This window comes from Salvia miltiorrhiza, chromosome 5, assembly GCF_028751815.1.
Source record: "Salvia miltiorrhiza cultivar Shanhuang (shh) chromosome 5, IMPLAD_Smil_shh, whole genome shotgun sequence".
Classification (NCBI taxonomy): domain Eukaryota; kingdom Viridiplantae; phylum Streptophyta; class Magnoliopsida; order Lamiales; family Lamiaceae; genus Salvia; species Salvia miltiorrhiza.
Genome location: NC_080391.1, coordinates 10,935,666 through 10,955,587, shown reverse-complemented (window position 1 = coordinate 10,955,587; position 19,922 = coordinate 10,935,666). Strand labels below are relative to the sequence as shown.

Sequence of the window (19,922 nt, the reverse complement as noted above, 5' to 3'; positions counted from 1 at the left end):
TCCAGGTAATGAGAAACTTCTATTCTTCAACAAAACAATATACAAATACGAAGGTACACATATTTTAATAGGTACACATAACATAGTACACATGCATGGATCATTTCCCCCTACAGCTTTTAATGCTACTCTAGGTAAACATATCTACTTCTTTTTTCAAGAATCTGGATATGATTTCTATGGGGGCATGAATATGGATACTCATCAAATTATGCAGCCTGCTACGTTTATGTTATTATACCAATTATATCATCAAATATGGATCATAATTCACCAACACTACTGCACACAGGCATAACTGGAATGCAAGCTCCCCATTTTAAAAGATAGAAAGAGGTCTGAATTGTTTACTTGAGTCCTTTGATTGTTATTCCTGATTAGACCATCCAACGGGAAGCAGTGAGGGCCATTATATATCAGACTTGGTTGAGCTTCGTTTTACTTTTTGGACAGACTGTACTGTGAATCCTTATTCAGGGGCTCAAAACGCCAGTTGGGTCCACTATCTGTTGGTTCCAATGGGGATATATGTAACACATTCTTATGGTGTTCATACAGCGTCCTTCTGTGGCCAACGCTTACGAAAGTGATCCCTGAAGCTGCAATCAGCTGATACAAATGTGCCTGAAAACACAAGTTGCGTATATAAGATAACAGCTATAGACACGGTTGATGTCCCAATCAATCATAAATCTAGACTATCTAGAATATAGAAAATCATATCAAGCTGTATTGAGATGATACGTGTTCCAGCTAATAAACAGCAGTCCCAAACACAAAAAACTGCACTCTTAAGGAAAGAGAACATGAAAAGTACTTGAAAATCATTGCATGTAAATGAGTTAGCAAGACTCTAAACAATAATATATACATATATATGCAGCAAGAAATGAATGTGCTTGGGATTTAAGCAGAGACAATATTGCTTAAGTGATTGCTTTTAGAGACGAGACTTCCCCTACAACATATAATTCCTTTATTAAAGAAAGAGTTATTAGTGATTCCTAATTATTTTGTTGTGGTGCATAGATTATTTAAAATGGAACAATATGACATGGTTATTCTTTTGGTTAATAAGACCTCAATTTAGAAGAATGAGTTCATATTTTATGAATTAGATTGTTGAAGCTAATGAATTTTATTTAATTTTGTCTATATTGTACATCCATTTCACAAATTAGTAATTTATTAACTTAATCAATAAATGAATATCTCTTTTAGTTGATAGATTTTGTGCATTCCCATGATTATAAATTTAATGGAGATTATTCTATAGAGAACCTTGTAATGTTTGAAAAGGAGTACAAAAAAATGACGATAGCCCTCCCAAAATTTCAAATGGATCTAGCATTAGAGGAAATCCAACAAGTATGCTATTTAGATATATTAAGTACATCTGAAGGAGACCAAAGAAGGAAACCGTTAGGTACCTCATTGGCTTCATCTAGAGCACTAGTTGATTCATCCAATAAAACCAAATTTGGCTTTGAAAGCAACAAGCGAGCATATGCCAGGCGTTGCTGCTCACCAATGGAGAGAACACTAGACCACTCATATGTACTGTCCAGACTAAATCGTGACAATATATAGCCAAGTCGAACATCTTCAAGAACTTGGATTAGATCATCAGTTGAAGGCATCTCTACCCTTGCATCCATATCTTGGGCAAGCATCAGGAAAGGCGGCGAACCTGAAACAATGTATCAGTAATGTTGCAAGAGAGCAAGTGCAAACATGTTGAATTATTCTGGCTTTAGCATCACTTGTTAAATATGCAAAGCACATTTTGATATATGCATATAATACTGGTCAATTCCTGCTACTGTCCACACAAAATATAAACCACTTCACCCCCAAAAGATAATATATTGGAGAACTTTGACCCCTCGAGAGATAGTCTCAAACAAGAAAACTGAACCCCTGTACTCTTAAAGTACATGTTTTTTCATCAGATACGGACCTTCTGACAGTAGTTTTTTATGTTACATTAGAAATAATGTGTTCTTATACAGTAAACTCACATGAGAAAAGACCCCTTGATCTTACACATTCATCATTTTATTGGAAACAGAACTTATAATCACCTAATTGACCTTTTAATTTAGCTGACTAAGTATAAATACTAAAAATGGCATTGGTAGATGAAATTAATGCTTTGATTGTACACAGAATTAAATTCATTTGAACAACCAGATTTGTATTAATGTGAGCCTATGTTTATTATCCTTAGTGTTTGCAACTGACCATTTTATTTCGACCAATAATCTGAAACCTGACTGAATGCGGACATTGCCAGTGATCAACATATACATAATCCATGCTCTCACCCCCCCCCCCCCTTACCCACGCACACCCACCCCACCCCAACCCCTCAAAACTAAGTTATTTCCTTCGAGTAACAGATTCAAGTGAGACGATTAGGTCATTTGAGAAAAAATTCAATCTTCATGACTTCATCACAAACCCTTAATCCAAGCATTGATACTGTCATGATAGACTAATGAGTATACTCAAACAGGATCTGACAGTAGGTTGAGCTCAAAAATGCTTCACCAGAGGTTCAATTTCTAGTAAGAAACTTCATGCACAGAACAGGGTCTGGTTGTTTATTCGAAACATTTCAAGGGGATAGACTGCTCCATTATTATTAACTTTGGTTGATAAGGTTTAAAGTGGAGTATCTAATAGGTTTTTATGTGAAAGAACAAATAATTTTAAAGATCGCGTGACAGTGGACTCGAACCTAAGACCTTTGGCCTCATATATTAACCATTCTACCACTAGACCAATACACAGGTTTATGTCCTAAAACTTCTGTTTAGAGGGAATGATGTGCTATTTAACCCAATATCATACATATGTATAGTTTCGTCACGTACTCACTACTCACATAATTGAGTAAAATGATTTGTTCTAATTCAAAATAGTAAACAAAAGTAATTTATATAGCTATGAATATTATTTGTAGGGTCAATATAAGAAGTTTTTCTATTATATATATTAATAAAACATTGGTGACATTGTATATAAAGTAAAATATAATTAAATAAAATACATATTAATAAGTTTATTCATATTGTGCACCTACATATTTATATACTAGCAATATAATACATGTGTTCGCACATAAAAGAATGACTTAAATAAATCAATTTCAATAGTGCATTTTACGTCTAAATAGTAAACTATTTATTATTTTTAATATGTCTTGTTGTAATCAATCCTTGGCAATTCCTCAAATGAATCATATATGATTACTAATAATTGTACAACATAAAGAATAACCAATATATTAAATTGTCAAGAGCATTCTTAAGTGTTTGATCTTCCAAAAAGTACAATAAATATAAGTAAACTTTACATCTTAATCAATTATTTTTTACGTATCATTATTATAGTATAGACTCATAAACTTATATATACCTATGATCATAACAGCCACCCCACCCCCATTGTACAATGCACGACGCTCTACAACGTCCTCGTGCAATCGTTTCTCTGGCACAACTACACGATGAGCACTCACTCACACAGAGTACATCCTCGTGCAACGTCCGCCGCCGTCTACAAATTTATTGTTTTGGGAAGAGAAGAGATGAGAAGAAGGGTAATTTTTTAACATTTTGAGTAGTTTTTGGTATGTTAAAAGGGAAGTGGATATTTTTTCTCTTTCGAAATGGAAAGCTGGTTAAAAAAATTCTGCCTCATTAATATATTATGTGTACTTTAATCACTAGTACTATAATAATTAACTAGAACTGCAAAAAAAAGTTAACAATAGATATATTAGTTGTATTCATACACATATATGCATAATTTATAAAATAGTATACATATACCCCCTCCTGGGAGCCCAACGGTGGAGTGGGTGAGCTTGTAGCCATAAAATCACGAGACACCATCTAGGTCAAGGTCATCGCACAAGTTTTCCTACTACAACTTATCTCTTCTGTCTAGTTTGCAAACTATTGCATAGAATTAAGGATTACTAGAGCGCACCATCGTGTAGCAGTTGAGGATTTCCCTCTTATGTATATTATTTGGATGAAAGCTTCAAATTATCTTAAAATTTAAGTGGCAGTTATGTCCATCAGTTTTACATGGATTAGACATTATTTTCACATATTAATGAAAGTCTTACTAAGCAGTTTACAAGATTATGAGCATATATTATTTAGATGAGGTTTTGAAATTTTATCTAAATGCAACACGCGATTTTGTCTATTAAAGCACTAATATAATTGGACCATTATTAGGTATAATTAATCCCATTTCATGGGCAGATCCATAATATAGGAAGCTCGAAATACCATGCCACATGCCTACCTTGAAACAAGAAACTAGATTATTAATAAGATATTTCTCTTATCATGCTTAGCCAACACGCCCTTAATGTATTCACCTCGGACATTTCAGACAAGCAATTATCATGGAGTGGTGGCATAAAAGAAATGTCATACCATTTGGATTAGCAGTGTCTGAATTGGGTCTTGTAGCATCACTCCAGGTAGGATAAAGCAATTGTTGACGAAGTGTTCCCAAGACCATATATGGCTTCTGAGGAAGGAAAAATACACCTCTTGCATTTCTCTTTTCAAGTATACTGCACTCAGGCTTCATCTTATCCACTATAGATATTTCAGAAGAAGCCACATCGTTAGAAAGGCATGGCGCAGAATCTTTTGCATTTCTATCATAGAATTTTATTGTTCCCTTCCCAAAGCTCCACAGACCAGCAATAGCTCTTAGTAACGAGGTTTTACCACTTCCACTAGGCCCTGAAATCTGTTAGTGCAGCTATGCGCCAGCAATCAGACCACCCTCTAATTCTCCATCTTAAAACTGCAGTATTAATGACGAAATAACAAATACTTACCAGAAGATGTTCCTTCTCAAAGATCTTCACAGACAAGTCCCTAATAAGGGTAGCCTTACTTGGAGCCAAAAGAGTCAAATTCTCAAGCACTAACAACTCCTGACCTCTTCCAGGGAGGATAGATCCATTAGACGCACTAGAATCATTTATATTGCAAAACTCACGAACAATTTCTTCAGTAGAGTCAGCCTCACTTCTAGTCTCGCTCTTACTTAAAAGATCATCGAATTCACCTGAAACGTGAATATATCAAAAGAATTTAGCATAAATTTACAGGCATAAATGCCAGCAACAGTTGACAAGAATATGCACCACAAATAACAGTTTTCCAATATGCTGAAGAGGAGATGCTAATTTAGCACTAACAATTTCTAAACCTGTATAGGGTTGATGATTGGAGTTCAATTAATCACGATACTTCTTATATGATGGTAGGTTGTTTCAATCGCACCTGACATTATAAGTGCTAACATTTTATCTCGCTTCAAGATAATATAATGCATTATTTCATATATGGCTAAACGAATCTGTACCTAGTCGATCTATGACAGCAGAAAAGGCACTGATAGCCTGAAATTGGTAAATAATAAGAGAAACATCTCCAAGTATGTGATTGAAGGCAGAGACGGACTGATTAATGACTCCAAATTCGATTTTTCCAGAAAAATACATAGGTGCAACAACTGCTGCTGGAAGAATCTGGATCAGGTACCGGTAACCACTAGTGAAGAAGTCCAGATTTCTGGAAGATAACAATAATTTCTGTAAATTTAAAAAAGAGGAAGAAATCAAATAACTTGTAGAATGGTAACCAAGTATGACATGCATCAAAGATGGGAAAGAAATGAAATCATCAGTCTCTTAATGGCCAGCTTGACAGTGCATTAGCAATACTGATGCATAATCTCATTCTAGTGTACTTTCTTCCCTCAGTGGCAACATCCATTTGCTTCTTTCCTACTCTCTCAAGAGCCAGACAAACATTAGCAACTTGAAACACTAATTTGTCTTATCTAATCAATATAAATAGGAATTTATTGTGCGAATTGGGAGGAGCTTTTGGAATTAAAATGTGCTTTTGAAAGATTTCTAAAGCACTTGTTGGCAATGATATGTCAAACCCGGTTGAATCCAGAGGTCAACATATGGAATGATCTAAGTCCAATGGTATACCAAATTTGAAATTTGTTGCATTTGCATATTCAGGATTATCTGTTTACTTTGTTTTCTATTGAAGACTATGCTAGAATACAAGTCACCAGATTTTGATGGAGTAGTCTGTGCTTAACCCTCAAGTAGAAAATTAATACTACCACAAACAATCTACATTCCAACAAGTGAGAAGGAAGAAGAAGCTACAAGGGTAATAGCCCAAAAGAATTTCTAAGCTTATGTTTAGAAGAATTAATTGAAAGCTTTCCATACACTTAGATTTTCAAATGCACTGCTGAATCGCTGCAGCAGTAGTTGGATCTCGTTTTCCTCGCCACCATAAAATGCAATGGATTCAGCATTTTCTCTAACCCGGACTAGTCCGTATCGAAAATCTGCTTCTTTCTTCTCTTGCAGGAAGTTCAGAGTCACCAAGTCCTAAGGAAAGACAGTTCTTATTGTTAAAAATAAAATTAATGTATGAAACTAAAAGGGTATAGGAATTATAAAGATGCAAGATCAACAAATCAGTTCTAATAACTACATGCAATTGCAGAAGAAGAGAAAAATTACCCTCCCAAGGAAGATACTGATAGCTGTTCCACCAAGTGAGTATGCAAGGAGTACAACAAAAAGCGGTGGATAAATGCCGTACAAAATATTACTGAAAGATATCAAGTCCACAGAAGCATTGAAGAGCGTCAAGGAAAATGCAAGAGCTGTCCCGGTGAAAGCACTTAAATCATCAACAATCCGCTGATCAGGATTATCAATTATTGACTGAGATTGTATTTTGTAAAACGTCTGATTCTTCAGATAGCGATCCATATAAAAACTTGTCATCCAAGATCTCCATCTTAAGGAAAGAGTATCTTTTGCATAATCTCTCAAAACAAAAACCTGAAAAGGTAGAAAATTTAATAGGGATGATACAAACTACAACAGACTCCTTTAGTATTCATTGTTTGTGAAGGAAATGGAAGCAAACACCAGAGAAATACGCTGCCTTGCTTGTAGATAAATGGTAGATTGTGTAGCACAGCAAGAGAAAAATATGCAAACAAAACTGAACATGAGGAGAATATCTGCCAATACAGAAAAGACTTAAGAATGATCAATACCTAAAAAAAGAGGAGCAGTGTGCTCACCGGAATTCCACCAGCAAAAGCCGCCAGGTAGTACACTAACTGCTTGGTAAACTGTTCTTGGTCCTTGTCTTCCACAAATCGGAAAGTGTCACTCTCATTACCAAATCAAGCTATAATAAAAAAATAAAAACAAAAAATAGCGGAAAATCATACTGGCAAGCGCGTTAAAGAAGTCTCGACCAAGGAAATTGAAGCCGACGCTTATCCCAGTAGTTCCTAAGGTGAGAGCAAAAACGGTGGCAAGCCGCCACCTGGCCGTGGCTTTATCATCTGAGAACCAATACGGTGCAGCCACTTTCCAAAACCTCTTAGCTAAAGTCTGCACATCTGGAGGATTCCTCTGGGGATCCTCCTAAATAGGATAATAATTCAGCCAAACTAATAGCAACAATAATAGAGTGAAATAATGTAATAGCAACCTGATTAGATTGGGGCCCGGGCGGTTGCTCCGGCGGAACCAAAGATGACCTCGCGACGGAAACTGAAAATGACGTGCGGTTGCGCTTTCTCCTTCTCAAAGCGACGAGCATTGAAGTGTTAGGCTTTAATGTGAAATGGTACAACTTCTTCTTGTGCTTCAATTGGTATCCATAGCAGCCGCTAGGAAGGAAGCTGCTTTTACCGTGGAAATTTTGCACCGGCAGGTAGGTCGGGAACTCAAGTCCGATCATTTTTCCCGACGTTGAGACTATTTCCGCTGCATCTCAGTTTTGGTATTCGTGGTGTATAAATTTCTGCTATTATTCAACCTCCGTTGAGAAAAAATTGGCGGAAACAAAATTATCTGAAAATTCGCAGCTCTCAATACGCCACGTCGGCTAATAAGACAACACTTTTTTTTTTGAGGGATAACACTTTTTTTTTGAAGAACACTTTGACTGGTTTTTCTTTTTTTCAAACAAATAATTTTAAAAAATCGCGTGGACCTGCTTTTGGGCAAAGCAGGCCCAAATTAAATCAGATTCATATCAGTTCTTGGCACCCACATCAAAGTTGTAATTTTCCATGAAAAAAATCGATATGTAGGGTTTTATCATGCTACATCTAGCAAAATACATTTTAATACTGTACTAGACAAAAACAAAACAAGGCACAAAAATATTGGAAAAAGGCCCGAGTCTCATCACACATTCAAACGAGCCTATATAATCAAAATTACAAAGAAGGAAAATATTAGAGGTTTAATCAATAAAAGAATTTAGGTCTTTCAAATATAAGAAAATAAACAAGGTTCTGATCAAATAAATCAAGTTGACATAGCCAAAATAACAATTTAGGAAAAAGTGGGCAGATAAGAGAACTATGACTAGTGATTTACACATCTCCATTGTCTTTGACTTCACCAAGTGCAGAAGATGTTGTCATGGCCGCCATCACCTCTCCAGGAGGTGGGTGGTCAAACTTGCATGTTGCCCCATACTTGCATGTTCCAGTCTTCATATAATATGGGCAATTGATAGCACCCTGCATATACGATCACTTCAATAGTTGCTTCTTTCACAATCAACATAAGGGAAACATAACAAATTAACAACTACAATAAAATTTTACGAATTAAGCTGTAATATGGATGCTAAAAACTAATGAATGAAGGAGAACTGAGAGGTGGAGTTAAAAACAACTCAAGACGCCAACTTTCGACCTTCTTCAAAGAGTACCTAGCATCTTATTCGGGAGCAAATAAGATATACTCCCTCCGTCTCAGTTTTTAGTATCCATTGTGAAGGGAATAAGGGTCCCACCTTTTATGTGAGTATTAAAGTAATTAAGTAGAGTAAGGGTCCCATCTACTTTTACTAAAAATAGAAATGAATACCAAAATGTGGACGGACTAAAATGAAAATATGGATACTTAAAGCTGGGACGGAGGGAGTAGTATTTACGGAAATAACTGTCGAACGCTTGTAACCCCTAGCCAAACAACCCCTTCCAAGTCTAATTTTATTTTATGTATTAGATCTTGTCAAAATTGCTGGCTTATGTTTTCTTGTAAGTCATTTTTGCAAAAAGAAGACAGTAATTCAAAAACTATAAGCTAACTTATCATATAAAGAATATGTTAATCACACCACAATCAAAGCCTGAAGGACCGCACTCCTGCCGGAACTTCTTCCTTGAGCAACACACACTAGGCATGCAAAAGGAATCAATGTCAACCTAAACCGCTAAACGAACTAGAAGGTTGAACCATTTGGGATTTGCTATAAGCTATGGCTTCAGAAATGATCCTTCAATGTCATCGTATGACCATCCCACGCAATAAGAAAATTAATAAGCAACTTTAGCCTCCAGCAAAAATATTACCTAAAGTGGCCTAGTTATGACTTTCCCAAAAACTGAAGGAAAACTAACCAGTATTTCCAAAATAATATGATGAAGTGGAATCAAGGTCTTTATGTCAAAAAATACCTCTCTTCTTGGCAGGCCAGCAAGAGTTAGTTTCACATTTTGCTGTGGAGACTCTGTAGCTGATGCAGTGGGTGCTGACCAATCGACGGGATGGTGAAATCTGCAGTTATTCCCAAACTTGCATATCCCAGTTTTCATGTAATACTTGGAACAGAAAGAACAAAATTAGTAAAACATTGCAAAAAAGAGAATAATACAACTTCAGAACAAATGCATGGTAAGAGAAAACTATGCATTCAATTATGAGAGATGTAAAAAACATAACAGCAAAAATAAACAGTTTAAAAAGCTATTGGTGCAATCCATCGGTGCAATCCATCAAGAACTTTTGCAAGTGACTAATTATATGGTCTGATTTTATAATTGGTCCTTCATAATTAAGTGAAAGGCAAAATAGAACACCAAGGTTCATATCAAATAATAGAACATTACAGGGTCTCTTAAAGTCAAGTAAATAAGTAATGGAAATAGAGCAATACGTACGTCACATTCCTGCTGTCCAGGTCGTTGAGGGTAAATAGTTGTAGTCAAACCAACCTGCAACCAGCAAAATTAAGGCATACTATAAGAACATCATATATGAAATCAGTTACAAAATTAACAGTAATAATAAACTCAGTGCCAGCAACAGGCACCAGTTATATAGCTTTTCAGTAGACCCTCTAACCACTTCACCAATAAACTAAGAAAGACAAATTGTGTGTGTGTGTGTTGGCCAAGCGGTAGAGTGGTTAATGCCTAAGGCCAAAGGTCTTGGGATCGAGTCCACCGTGGCGCGGCCTTTAAATTTCTTTATTTAATACTGTTATTCTATCAAAAAAAAAAAAGACACAAATAATAGAGAGCCAAGTATTGACAAGCTCGAGATTGAACTGCTAGTATACCAAGCTCAAAGTTCAGTGAGGAAAAGCTCTAGCTGCTACATAATAGTTATGTAACATCTAGAATATAGTTAAATTATAATTTATAAATAATAAGAAAATTGACCTCTTTTATAATTTTTAATTAAAAAAGAACAAGTAAATATCAAGTTTGAAGCTACTAGTATAATCTTCTATAAGTTGCCGGCGAGCTTATAACGAGTTGACAAACGAGCTTGTGGGGCAAGTACTACAAAGATTGATATTGCTCATTAGCCTACGAGTTTTGGGTCAAATTTTTAGTAGCTCACTGTCGGCTCAGCTTGCTTACACCCCTAGATGCAATACATAATCTGAGAATTCCAAATATGTTATGCAACATGATGTACAAAAGTTCAACTTTACCGTTGTTTGAGTGATCCTTGGATCAAAATTTGGCAACAGAGATACTGTCGGAGCAACAACACCAAGATTGTAATGGGCTGAGGGTGAGGTAAGAAGAGAAGAAGCAATAGCAGCTTGTGGATTGATCACTGCAGAACATCAAGCTCATAAATAAAATGTGATTAAGCGGAAAAAAGTGGCATAATATAGAAATATCTCCATACCATATCTGTCTGGATGGCTGTAGCGGCATGTGGCTCCATACTTACAGCTGATTGAATGGAATGAAATATATTAGTAAGCTGTCATTCTTGCTATGTACACTAAAGCTACATTACAAGCCCTTCAATGATATAATAGTAATTAAATAATGACCTGCCAGTTTTCAAATAGAATGGGCAATCTTCTTCACCCTGTCAAATGAAACATAAAAGGATGTCATAGGGGTTTAGACAGTCACCAAGCAACAATACAAGTTTATCAGCCTCAAGCTTTCAACTTTAAATAGCTTTCTGGAAATTGGATTGGAAATTCAAATCTTTCTAGTTGAGAACTTCATTTCATAGCAGACCAGAAAACGGTAGGCTACATGAGATATGAGATGACCAGGAGGAAGTTTACGTCATGGGTAATAAGCAGGAGCAAACCAGAAACCATGACAACTACATCAAGCATTTCATTTATTGAACATAACAATTTGAAAACAATGGAGAAAATGTTTTCAGCACATGATAAGCAAAATATTTTCTCCAAAGCCAAATTAAATGAGAACTATAGAACATTTCAGCACAAGTGAAATGACAACTATCAAATTATAAATATCTTTAAATAAGCATACCGGTCTGATGGGAAGGCCCTTGGTATTGTGCAACAGAGCAGGGGCAAAAGGTGTTTGCATTGCCTTGTTGTCTCCAAGCATGTTACTCTGCAGCCCATTAAGATTCTCTTCCCCAATTGATTGAATCTGAACTCCTTTGGGGTGGTGAAATTTGCAGGTTGAACCAAATTTACATTTCCCAGTCTTCACATAGAACTGCTTAAATTACAGAGAATTGGGTTGCTTAAAGATTCAAGAAAAAACTAATGCCCTCATTGGAAAGCATCTTACAGCACATGGAGGCTCTGACGGTCTCTCGGGTAAGGCAGAGATGTCACCTTCCTCAGGAGCACCCTGAAATTGAATGAACAAGAAAACAGTTGGAAATTTAGACAGCATAAATATTCTCATCAAACAAAATAACAGACCATTCCAGGAGGACTTACTGGAGGCAGGATGCTATCTTTAGGGTGGTTGAATTTGCACCTAACACCAAACTTGCATCTTTGAGTCTTCAAGAAGTACTGAAACATTTTTTAACAGAGAAATACAAAGTTAAGTCTAGAAAATCCATGCTATAGTAGGGAAAAATTATTTTCAATCAATCTTACAGGACAATCTGGCTCGCCAGGTCTCTCAGGAAGGGCTTCACTAGGCACCAGTGGGACCTGTATTGCAAATGAAAGATCGTGTGAAATATTTCATTATGATAAAAGCATGCCAAGAAACATGTACAGTATTACCCCCCACAGAAAAAGTAGTGCAATAATTTAAATGGAGAAACAATAGCATAAGTACTTGTACTTCTACAAAAAGGTAACGGTAAGCCTATAATTTGATCTAAACTCCTGCTAATGACATACATGACAAACATTCTAATATGCAATTATGAATAAAACTGTGTTTCGCACAACAAACTTTCTTTCACTTACAATAATTTTGTGTAAATTCTGGAAGTTAGCTCATTAAAAATGAAACCACAGAGTGATGGGGTGTCATTTGAGTGTAACTCTTAAACATTTCAGATAAGTACATGCATTGTCTAAAGAACTTAATATAGCTGGCAAGAAATAGTACATGAGTACCCGTATTGATATGCTTTCTCCAGAGAAACTCTAATCTTTCAGCAACACCCACCTCACCTAGTTTCCCAACGGGATGCAATCTCAGCACACAACAATGATAATGCATTCATGCAACATGACTACACGAGGAATACTTTCACCGTCCATCTTAGAAGCATCAGCCTAGTGAAATTAGTGAACATAAAGGACATATCTATACAGTACACAGCAGCCAAAATTCCAATTTTTTTCATGGGAAGCTACCACCTTAAGCACTACTTGTTTTTCCATCATCTATGCTGCATGTAAGAAAATACATGCATATTTTCACCCCTGAAAGAAATAATTTAAAAATAGCATTACCAGAGGACCAGCCACAAAAGATACTGTGAATTCAACGTCCCTAATATCAGAAATAAAGAAAGGTAACATAGACAGGTACAAGATATGCACCACTCAATGTGGTATCATATCGCATTATTTGATTGCCCAAACTAAATAGGCATAATAGAGCTCACACAAGGTATGAAGCAAAAACGAGACAATATGATTGAAACCTTGTTGCCAATGAGCCAACTGAAGATTTTATTAGGAAGGGAGCAATATACCCGGGTTGTACTGTTAACAAGGTAGACATTCTAATGTATCAATAGCATAACCATTGACAACTACATTATCTAAGACGTAGAATGGTGAAATGTAACATTTCCCATCAGATCACAATATTATATGTGACCATAAAAAGATAATATAGATTCTCAGAGTAAGACCAATTTTGCACTATTTAAGAAATAGAACTTAATATTAGAGCCTCTCATTATGAAAGCAAAATAATTAACTAGTAACAACTTAAACCATTTAGAATGTAAAAATGTGATATCAGTGCACATATCATGATAAAAAATACGATTCTTGTCAACGTTGCTCAAAATATTAAGATAATATTGTCATGGACACAGTGCCAGATCACGTGATGTATTACATATAAGAAGTAGGATTAGATAATAATTGATTACTAATCATAATACAATAAACTAATTGTACGACAACCAAATAAACCAACTTGAATGTAGGGATATGATATAAGTAGAAAATAATTTAAGTAACTGAACTAATGAAGTATTACTAAATAATAGAATAGCAAAAAGGATCACCTCTTTCCAATCAGGGATTCCCCCTTCTGGGACCCAAACAGGATGGTCAAACTTGCAGCTCTCTCCAAACTTACAGGTTCTTGTTTGCATATAAAAGGCACAGTCCTTCTCTCCAGGCCTCTGGGGGTATATGGGCAAATGGCTCGTACTCTCATATCTAGTGCGCTTGACTAAAGGGTTTGATGAATACCAAGCATCAGTTTGCCCAATCTTGTTATGGGCACCCAAAAGAGTCTGGTGATAGAGTGCTAGACGGATAGTAGACACGTATTACATGAAAACCCGTAATATAAGTTATTACATAAATAGGATTTTTTCTTATATATCTTGAAAGAAGTCAAGGAAAATTGTATTAACTGCTTAATATTGTTAATATCAGACCAGTAAAGACCGAAAATCAAATAAGCTTGGAATAACAGTTATATATATACCCATATGACTTCAGATTTTTCATAAATAAGTACTATTCATTCTGTAAATAAAGTTTATAGCCAATATAGTGCCACCATATCACTGATGATGACACATATAATGAATAGTGGATTAGATCAAAATTAAAAAGAATATAACTTTATGAAACACAGCAAATATACCAGAGAATTACATGGTTATTCTATTAGTATGGATTAATGCTTCTTCAAATTACTTTCTTCACAAGCACCCATCACATATTCAAGTTATGGTAGCCTTTCTACGGAAAGTTTTTCAAACGCAGCTCCAAAACATATTCTCCTCTCACCAAAGGACCTACTTTTAATGCTGTTGATGATGTAAAGCAATATATTTCATCGAGAGGGACAGAGACCAATTACTTTAAGTACGGTTAAATGATACCAAAGCCACATCACTTTTAAGAAGAAAGTTTCAAATGAGTTCACAGGATTGAATAGTATATTACAGTATAACATCCAAACTCACTAAATGAATGAATAAAATATATCATATTATCAGCTGTGAAATTCATCAATAGATATTCGCTTCGACTTCAGATAAGCAGGAAAATTTTCAGTGCATACTGATTAAAAGAGAATAGTCGGCTCTAGGAGAATTCTCCACAGTCTATAGCAGCAATTGCAGACACATCAATCTGCCACTTCCAACTTAGAAGAAAAGCTCAGGCGATCTTACAATACTCTAAAAACGGTAACATTTTTTTCACTCAGTTGCTCAAAGAACTCCTGAATTACAAATCTAATCGACCCATGCCAGTAACTCACATTTTGCGCTCGGCATTGTCATAAATTTACCATAGCATAAATCAAGTTCAATCTCATATAACCACTACCAAGATCCTTCCTACAACAATTAGCAAAAACTAGGCCATTGCGACCAAATAGAGGAAGGAATTAGGTCAGAAATAACACGAGAAATGGTGAAGATTCCTTACATTCAGATGAAGTACGCTTCAAACCAGCATAAAGCGGGTCGGTGGGGACACTAGCCGCCACATCGACACCAGGTGGGCCGTAGGAGCGCGTGGGAATGGTGGCGGAGAGGCCGGGGATCCTAGAGTAGCTCTCGGGATTGTAGAGCAGTGAAGAGGAGAGGGCGGAAGAAGAGGAGAGTAGGTCAGCGCTCAAGTACCTAGAAGAAGTGCCGAGCAATGAGGAGTCGGACGGGATGTAGGCGTCGGCGGCGGATCTCGAGTTGAATATACTGCCGCCGGAGCCGGAGCCGGCGCCTCCGCCGTAAGTGGTGGAGGTGTAGCCGTAGAGCTGGTTCGACATGAAGATGAAGTGTTATGATTAGTGAAGAAGCCCTAACTGCTAAGTAGGTCCGGGCTAGAGGAGAATGATGTAGTGCTACTAAACTAGTTCAGAATTCAATTTGCGTGAGTTAAATCAAATATCCTCAATTCCTTCCTAATACGGGTCAACCGTCAAACGGGAAATAAACCCGTTTTCCTCTATGCAGTTACTCCGTTTATTGTCCCGATTCGATTTCATTGCAACTCTAGATTAAAGCTGCCAGATTTTGATACAATACCAAAGGAAAGGACTATACATAAATACCTACGAAAATTAATAATTTCTGTTGGGTTAAGTAGTAGTGTTTACAGAAAAAAGTAAATACTCCCTCCGTCCCAATAAAAGTGGCCACATTTTCTTTTTGGGTGTCCCATTAAAAGTGGCTACTTTCTAAAAATGGCAAAAGTTTACTTTAATTAAGACAACAATTACTCACTAATTTGGTCAACAATTGTAGGCCACTTTCTAAAAATGTCAAAATTACTCACTAATTTGGTCAACAAATGTAGGTCACTTTCTAAAAGTTACTCACTAATTTTGGTGGGTCGCACTCAATTAAAACATAACAATCTCCTTCTTAATTTCCGTGCCCAAAAAAAAGTGGCCACTTTTATTGGGACGGAGGGAGTACAAAAAACTAAATAAGTCGATATTTTATGTAATTAATTTTCTAAAAGCATCCATTATGGTTATCATAGGGCGTGTTTGCTGCTATGTATTATACTTATTTGCATGTTAATACAGCCTATCATTGGAGTTTTGTGTCTTTGCAATTGTATATTATAAATAGCGTCTTCACCTATAAGCCAGGACGGATTCTCTCTCTTATCAGGAGCTAAAACTTGTAAATGTAAATTCTCTCAAATATAATGGAAGCTTCGGCAATCTCCCATAAAGATAGATCTCATGATCGAACCATGTAAATCTTTGTGTTCTTAATTGTTTTACTTATCCCGTTAATTTTTGTTTCGTCAATAGTAATGTTATTTTAATCTATTAATAATTTTTACACATAAAAAATAGAAATACATATATATAATAAATCAAAATGTTAGAAAAAAAATGAGAAAATAAGGAAAAAAATAAAACTTAAAGAAAAACGTTTAAACATGTCCGATCTAATGGACATGATAGTCAATCTAGAAAAACTTTTCCTATATCTATTTAATATAGCAGTGAATGTAGTATCATTGGCCACATAGATCAAGTTGAAGCACCAGCAAACATATATCATTGTACTGTTGTTAGGTGACGAGTCACTGGAACGAGGCTCGCAGCTTAGGCACAGATTTGACGACTCACCGAGCTGGCCTTCTAAGGAAGCGAGGAGAATTGGTTGTTGCTGAACAGCTTGCAGCACATCTAATCGAGGATATTGATGCACATCAAGTCCCATCGGTGAACTACAAAATCAAATAGTACTAGAGACTGCACGAGTTCAAACCACCAGAGAAAGACTCATTGTTGTGCTTCAAAATCTGAAGCAAAACTCAATCATCAAATTGGTGGATGTTGGAGACATGGTGGCCCTTGAAGAGCTCAGGGGCGCCGGGGAACTTATGTATTCGGTTTCAGCTGGCAAGCACCGGAGATCGTCGAAGCGGTAGCAGAGTTGTTGAAAGTGTTATCACCGGGTACACGATCGAGTAAACTTTTACAACTCAAATGAACGTTTACAACTTAAAACTGAACTAAGAAAATAGAAAAAATTAGAGGTAACAAGGATAAACTAAAACAGATTACAATGAAGTAAAACAAACGTGAAAGACGCCGAGTCGAGATGGAACTCTTCCCGCAAGAAGATTATTGCCCCGGTAGTGCTCGCGGTGTTTGGCGAATCTTCCCCAAAGGTAAAACGGTGACGCCTTGTTGGATGTAACACCACAATCCAGCGAACAGAATAGGATTGAAAACAAAGCTAGAACAGAGTGCAGGATGCATGAGAATTTATGCATAATTTTTTGTGTGTCAATGTCATGCCTCTAGACCTCTATTTATAGGCAACTCTCATTCATGGGGAGGATTAAATCACATTAAACAGCATGGAGCATTTTGGACGTTTCTGTAGTTTAAGAATTTGAAAAAATTCGAACTGCTCTTGGTTGCAGCATGCGGGCTTGGGCTATGAGGCATTGGGCTTGAAAACTAATTAACAGTTGGGCCAAAAAGAAATAAAGCCCAAAAGTATTTTGTCCAAAAAATTATATAGTTTGGACCCAAATACCACCCAAAGCACCAATTGCCAAGATCCAAGTCCTTGGCCAGTACCCGTACCCGCCGGTTCGATCGATCGGCGGCGGCGGCGTGCGCGTGTGTGTGCGCGAGGCCATGGCCTTCATCCAAGCCCTCTAGCAAGCCACACAAGTTATTAGTTCCATGTGCTTTGCTATTCTTATACATGATAGAACATCACTCATTTTCCAATGTGGGACAAGTGTTATTTCCCTACACAACATCCAATCTTTGATATACAATATCTCACTCACCGGAAATCGGTTTTGAGACTTCTAGTATACCGTGTTCATCTACTCGAGATGTATATTAACATCCAATAATTATTTCAATTAAATAATAAATATTTAATTAAATAATTAATTTCAGATATGGTCTTAAAACCATATTTCCAACAATCCCCCACATGAGTGAGAAAGCCATATGCAAATGTATGTAGACACTTAGCTCAGTCCTCTTAAGAAACAACATTGCATTTGGAAAGGTAGCTTGTGGCTTTGAACCTACCATAGTCAATATTATCGAGTCTACTGGCGGCCTAGTGGATATTGTTCCTTGAACTAGTCATCATTGGTGTATACTAAGTCAACAATATTGGCACAATATTGCTTCAATCCTTGCTTCAATCCTTATTCGTTCACACGTTTGTGCCCATTACAGGCCTTAGAACACCCCTTTGGATTCATAAGTGCGTCTATCGAAGCGGCCACACTTCACACTTATATAAGTGACTCTTAATCTCAAGTATCATGCTATACTTGACCTCATTGAGGTATTCTAGAGTCATTAAAAGTCAAAGACTTAACCTCACCACATGCAGGTTTCCGAACACTCACTGTTCTACAAGGAATAGGTAATTCGAGTGTTCAACACACAGATTGTCATAGCTTAGTTGTCTCATTGAACCAAGTTCTTGAGATCCTCCAGTCACCATAGTTGGGTTTCTACTATGATCATTCTTATGAAGTGGATTTCAAACTCATTCCCCCTAACAGCTTATACATCTGATCTCGATGGATACTTTTAGTCAAGGGATTTGCTATATTATCAATTGATCTAATATAGTCAATTGTAATAACTCCACACGTAATCAGATGTCTCACGGTATTATGACGTTGACGTATATGTCTAGACTTACCGTTATATAAATTATTTTGTGCTCGTCCGATAGCTGCTTGACTATCACAATGAATTATTACGGACGACATAGGTTTCGACCAACATGGAATATCCTCGAGAAAATTTTTAAGTCACTCGGCTTCTTCACCAGCTTTATCCAAATCTATAAATTCAGATTCCATGGTCGATCTAGCAATACAAGTTTGCTTCTTGGATTTCCAAGACACAACACCACCACCACAGTGAATACATAACCGCTCGTTGAGAACGAGTCTTTTGCATCAGATATCCAATTTACATCATAGTACCCTTCAAGTACAGGGGGCTCCCTAGTATAATGAATTGCATAGTTCTGAGTATATTTCAAATATCTCAAAACTCTTTCAAGAGCTTTCCAATGTTCATTACTAGGATTGGCTGTAAAGCTACTTAACTTGTTGATCGAACATGTTATATCGGGACGAGTGCAATTTGTTAGATACATCAGGCTCACAATAATCTTAGCATATTCTATTGCATCAACAGGTTCTCCCTTATGCACACTCAAGTGTACACTAGGTTCCCATGGTGTCTTAACTATTGGCTTGTCAAAAGCATTGAACTTCTTTAACACTTTCTCAACATAGTGAGATTGTGTTATAGCAATACCATCAAGTCTTCTTAGAATCTTAATTTCAAAAATAACATCAGCTAAACTCATATCTTTCATGCTAAAGTTTTTACTTAGCATACTTTTCGTTTCTTGAATCACACGGGAATTGCTTCCCATGATGAGCATATCATCTACATAAAGACAAGCAATAACATAGTCGTTATCATAATTTTTAATGTAGACACACTTGTCACATTCATTGATTCTAAAACCATTTGACAACATTACACCGTCAAATTTCAAGTGCCATTGAGCGGTACTTGCTTCAATCCATACAAAGACCGTTGGAGTTTGCATACTTTGTGCT

General features: G+C 36.5%; 2 protein-coding genes across 4 annotated transcripts; both read right to left on the bottom strand.

Annotated features, from left to right (window-relative positions):
- On the bottom strand, positions 1 to 8,136 carry LOC130985977 (ABC transporter D family member 2, chloroplastic). 2 transcript variants are annotated; one of them, XM_057909228.1, is made up of 10 exons: positions 7,596 to 8,136; positions 7,330 to 7,528; positions 7,177 to 7,244; positions 6,602 to 6,928; positions 6,302 to 6,466; positions 5,410 to 5,638; positions 4,877 to 5,109; positions 4,461 to 4,785; positions 1,431 to 1,690; positions 1 to 624 (listed from the first exon to the last, which is right to left on the bottom strand). In XM_057909228.1, exons 1-10 carry the CDS (start codon positions 7,845 to 7,847, stop codon positions 439 to 441), a joined length of 2,244 nt encoding a protein of 747 aa, XP_057765211.1. In that variant the 5' UTR covers positions 7,848 to 8,136; the 3' UTR covers positions 1 to 438. The 2 variants fall into 2 exon arrangements, with proteins under 2 accessions (XP_057765211.1, XP_057765212.1); XM_057909229.1 differs by having other exon boundaries at positions 7,330 to 7,516; positions 7,596 to 7,951.
- Positions 8,137 to 8,356: 220 nt separating this feature from the next.
- LOC130985978 (zinc finger CCCH domain-containing protein 37) lies at positions 8,357 to 15,757 on the bottom strand. Of its 2 annotated transcripts, none has more exons than XM_057909230.1 (12): positions 15,252 to 15,757; positions 13,865 to 14,112; positions 12,258 to 12,314; positions 12,093 to 12,170; positions 11,938 to 12,000; positions 11,668 to 11,862; positions 11,205 to 11,242; positions 11,054 to 11,100; positions 10,851 to 10,978; positions 10,069 to 10,122; positions 9,586 to 9,729; positions 8,357 to 8,640 (listed from the first exon to the last, which is right to left on the bottom strand). In XM_057909230.1, the coding sequence occupies exons 1-12, from the start codon at positions 15,589 to 15,591 to the stop codon at positions 8,491 to 8,493; spliced, it is 1,542 nt and encodes a 513-aa protein (XP_057765213.1). In that variant the 5' UTR covers positions 15,592 to 15,757; the 3' UTR covers positions 8,357 to 8,490. The 2 variants fall into 2 exon arrangements, with proteins under 2 accessions (XP_057765213.1, XP_057765214.1); XM_057909231.1 differs by having other exon boundaries at positions 13,865 to 14,034; positions 15,252 to 15,756.
- Positions 15,758 to 19,922: the final 4,165 nt, after the last annotated feature.

What these genes read in the sequence shown, in the direction of transcription:
- LOC130985977 (XM_057909228.1), bottom strand. Translation starts at nt 7,847, where the DNA reads ATGATCGGACTTGAGTTCCCGACCTACCTGCCGGTGCAAAATTTCCAC. An exon ending in CTTCTTTAACGCGCTTGCCA is followed by an intron (nt 7,245 to 7,329) that starts GTATGATTTTCC and finishes GATTTGTGGAAG; the next exon opens with ACAAGGACCAAGAACAGTTT. An exon ending in TGCTGTCATAGATCGACTAG is followed by an intron (nt 5,110 to 5,409) that starts GTACAGATTCGT and finishes TTCACGTTTCAG; the next exon opens with GTGAATTCGATGATCTTTTA.
- LOC130985978 (XM_057909230.1), bottom strand. Translation starts at nt 15,591, where the DNA reads ATGTCGAACCAGCTCTACGGCTACACCTCCACCACTTACGGCGGAGGC. An exon ending in CGTCAGAGCCTCCATGTGCT is followed by an intron (nt 11,863 to 11,937) that starts GTAAGATGCTTT and finishes TAATTTAAGCAG; the next exon opens with TTCTATGTGAAGACTGGGAA. An exon ending in CAAGGATCACTCAAACAACG is followed by an intron (nt 10,123 to 10,850) that starts GTAAAGTTGAAC and finishes TGCTGGTTGCAG; the next exon opens with GTTGGTTTGACTACAACTAT.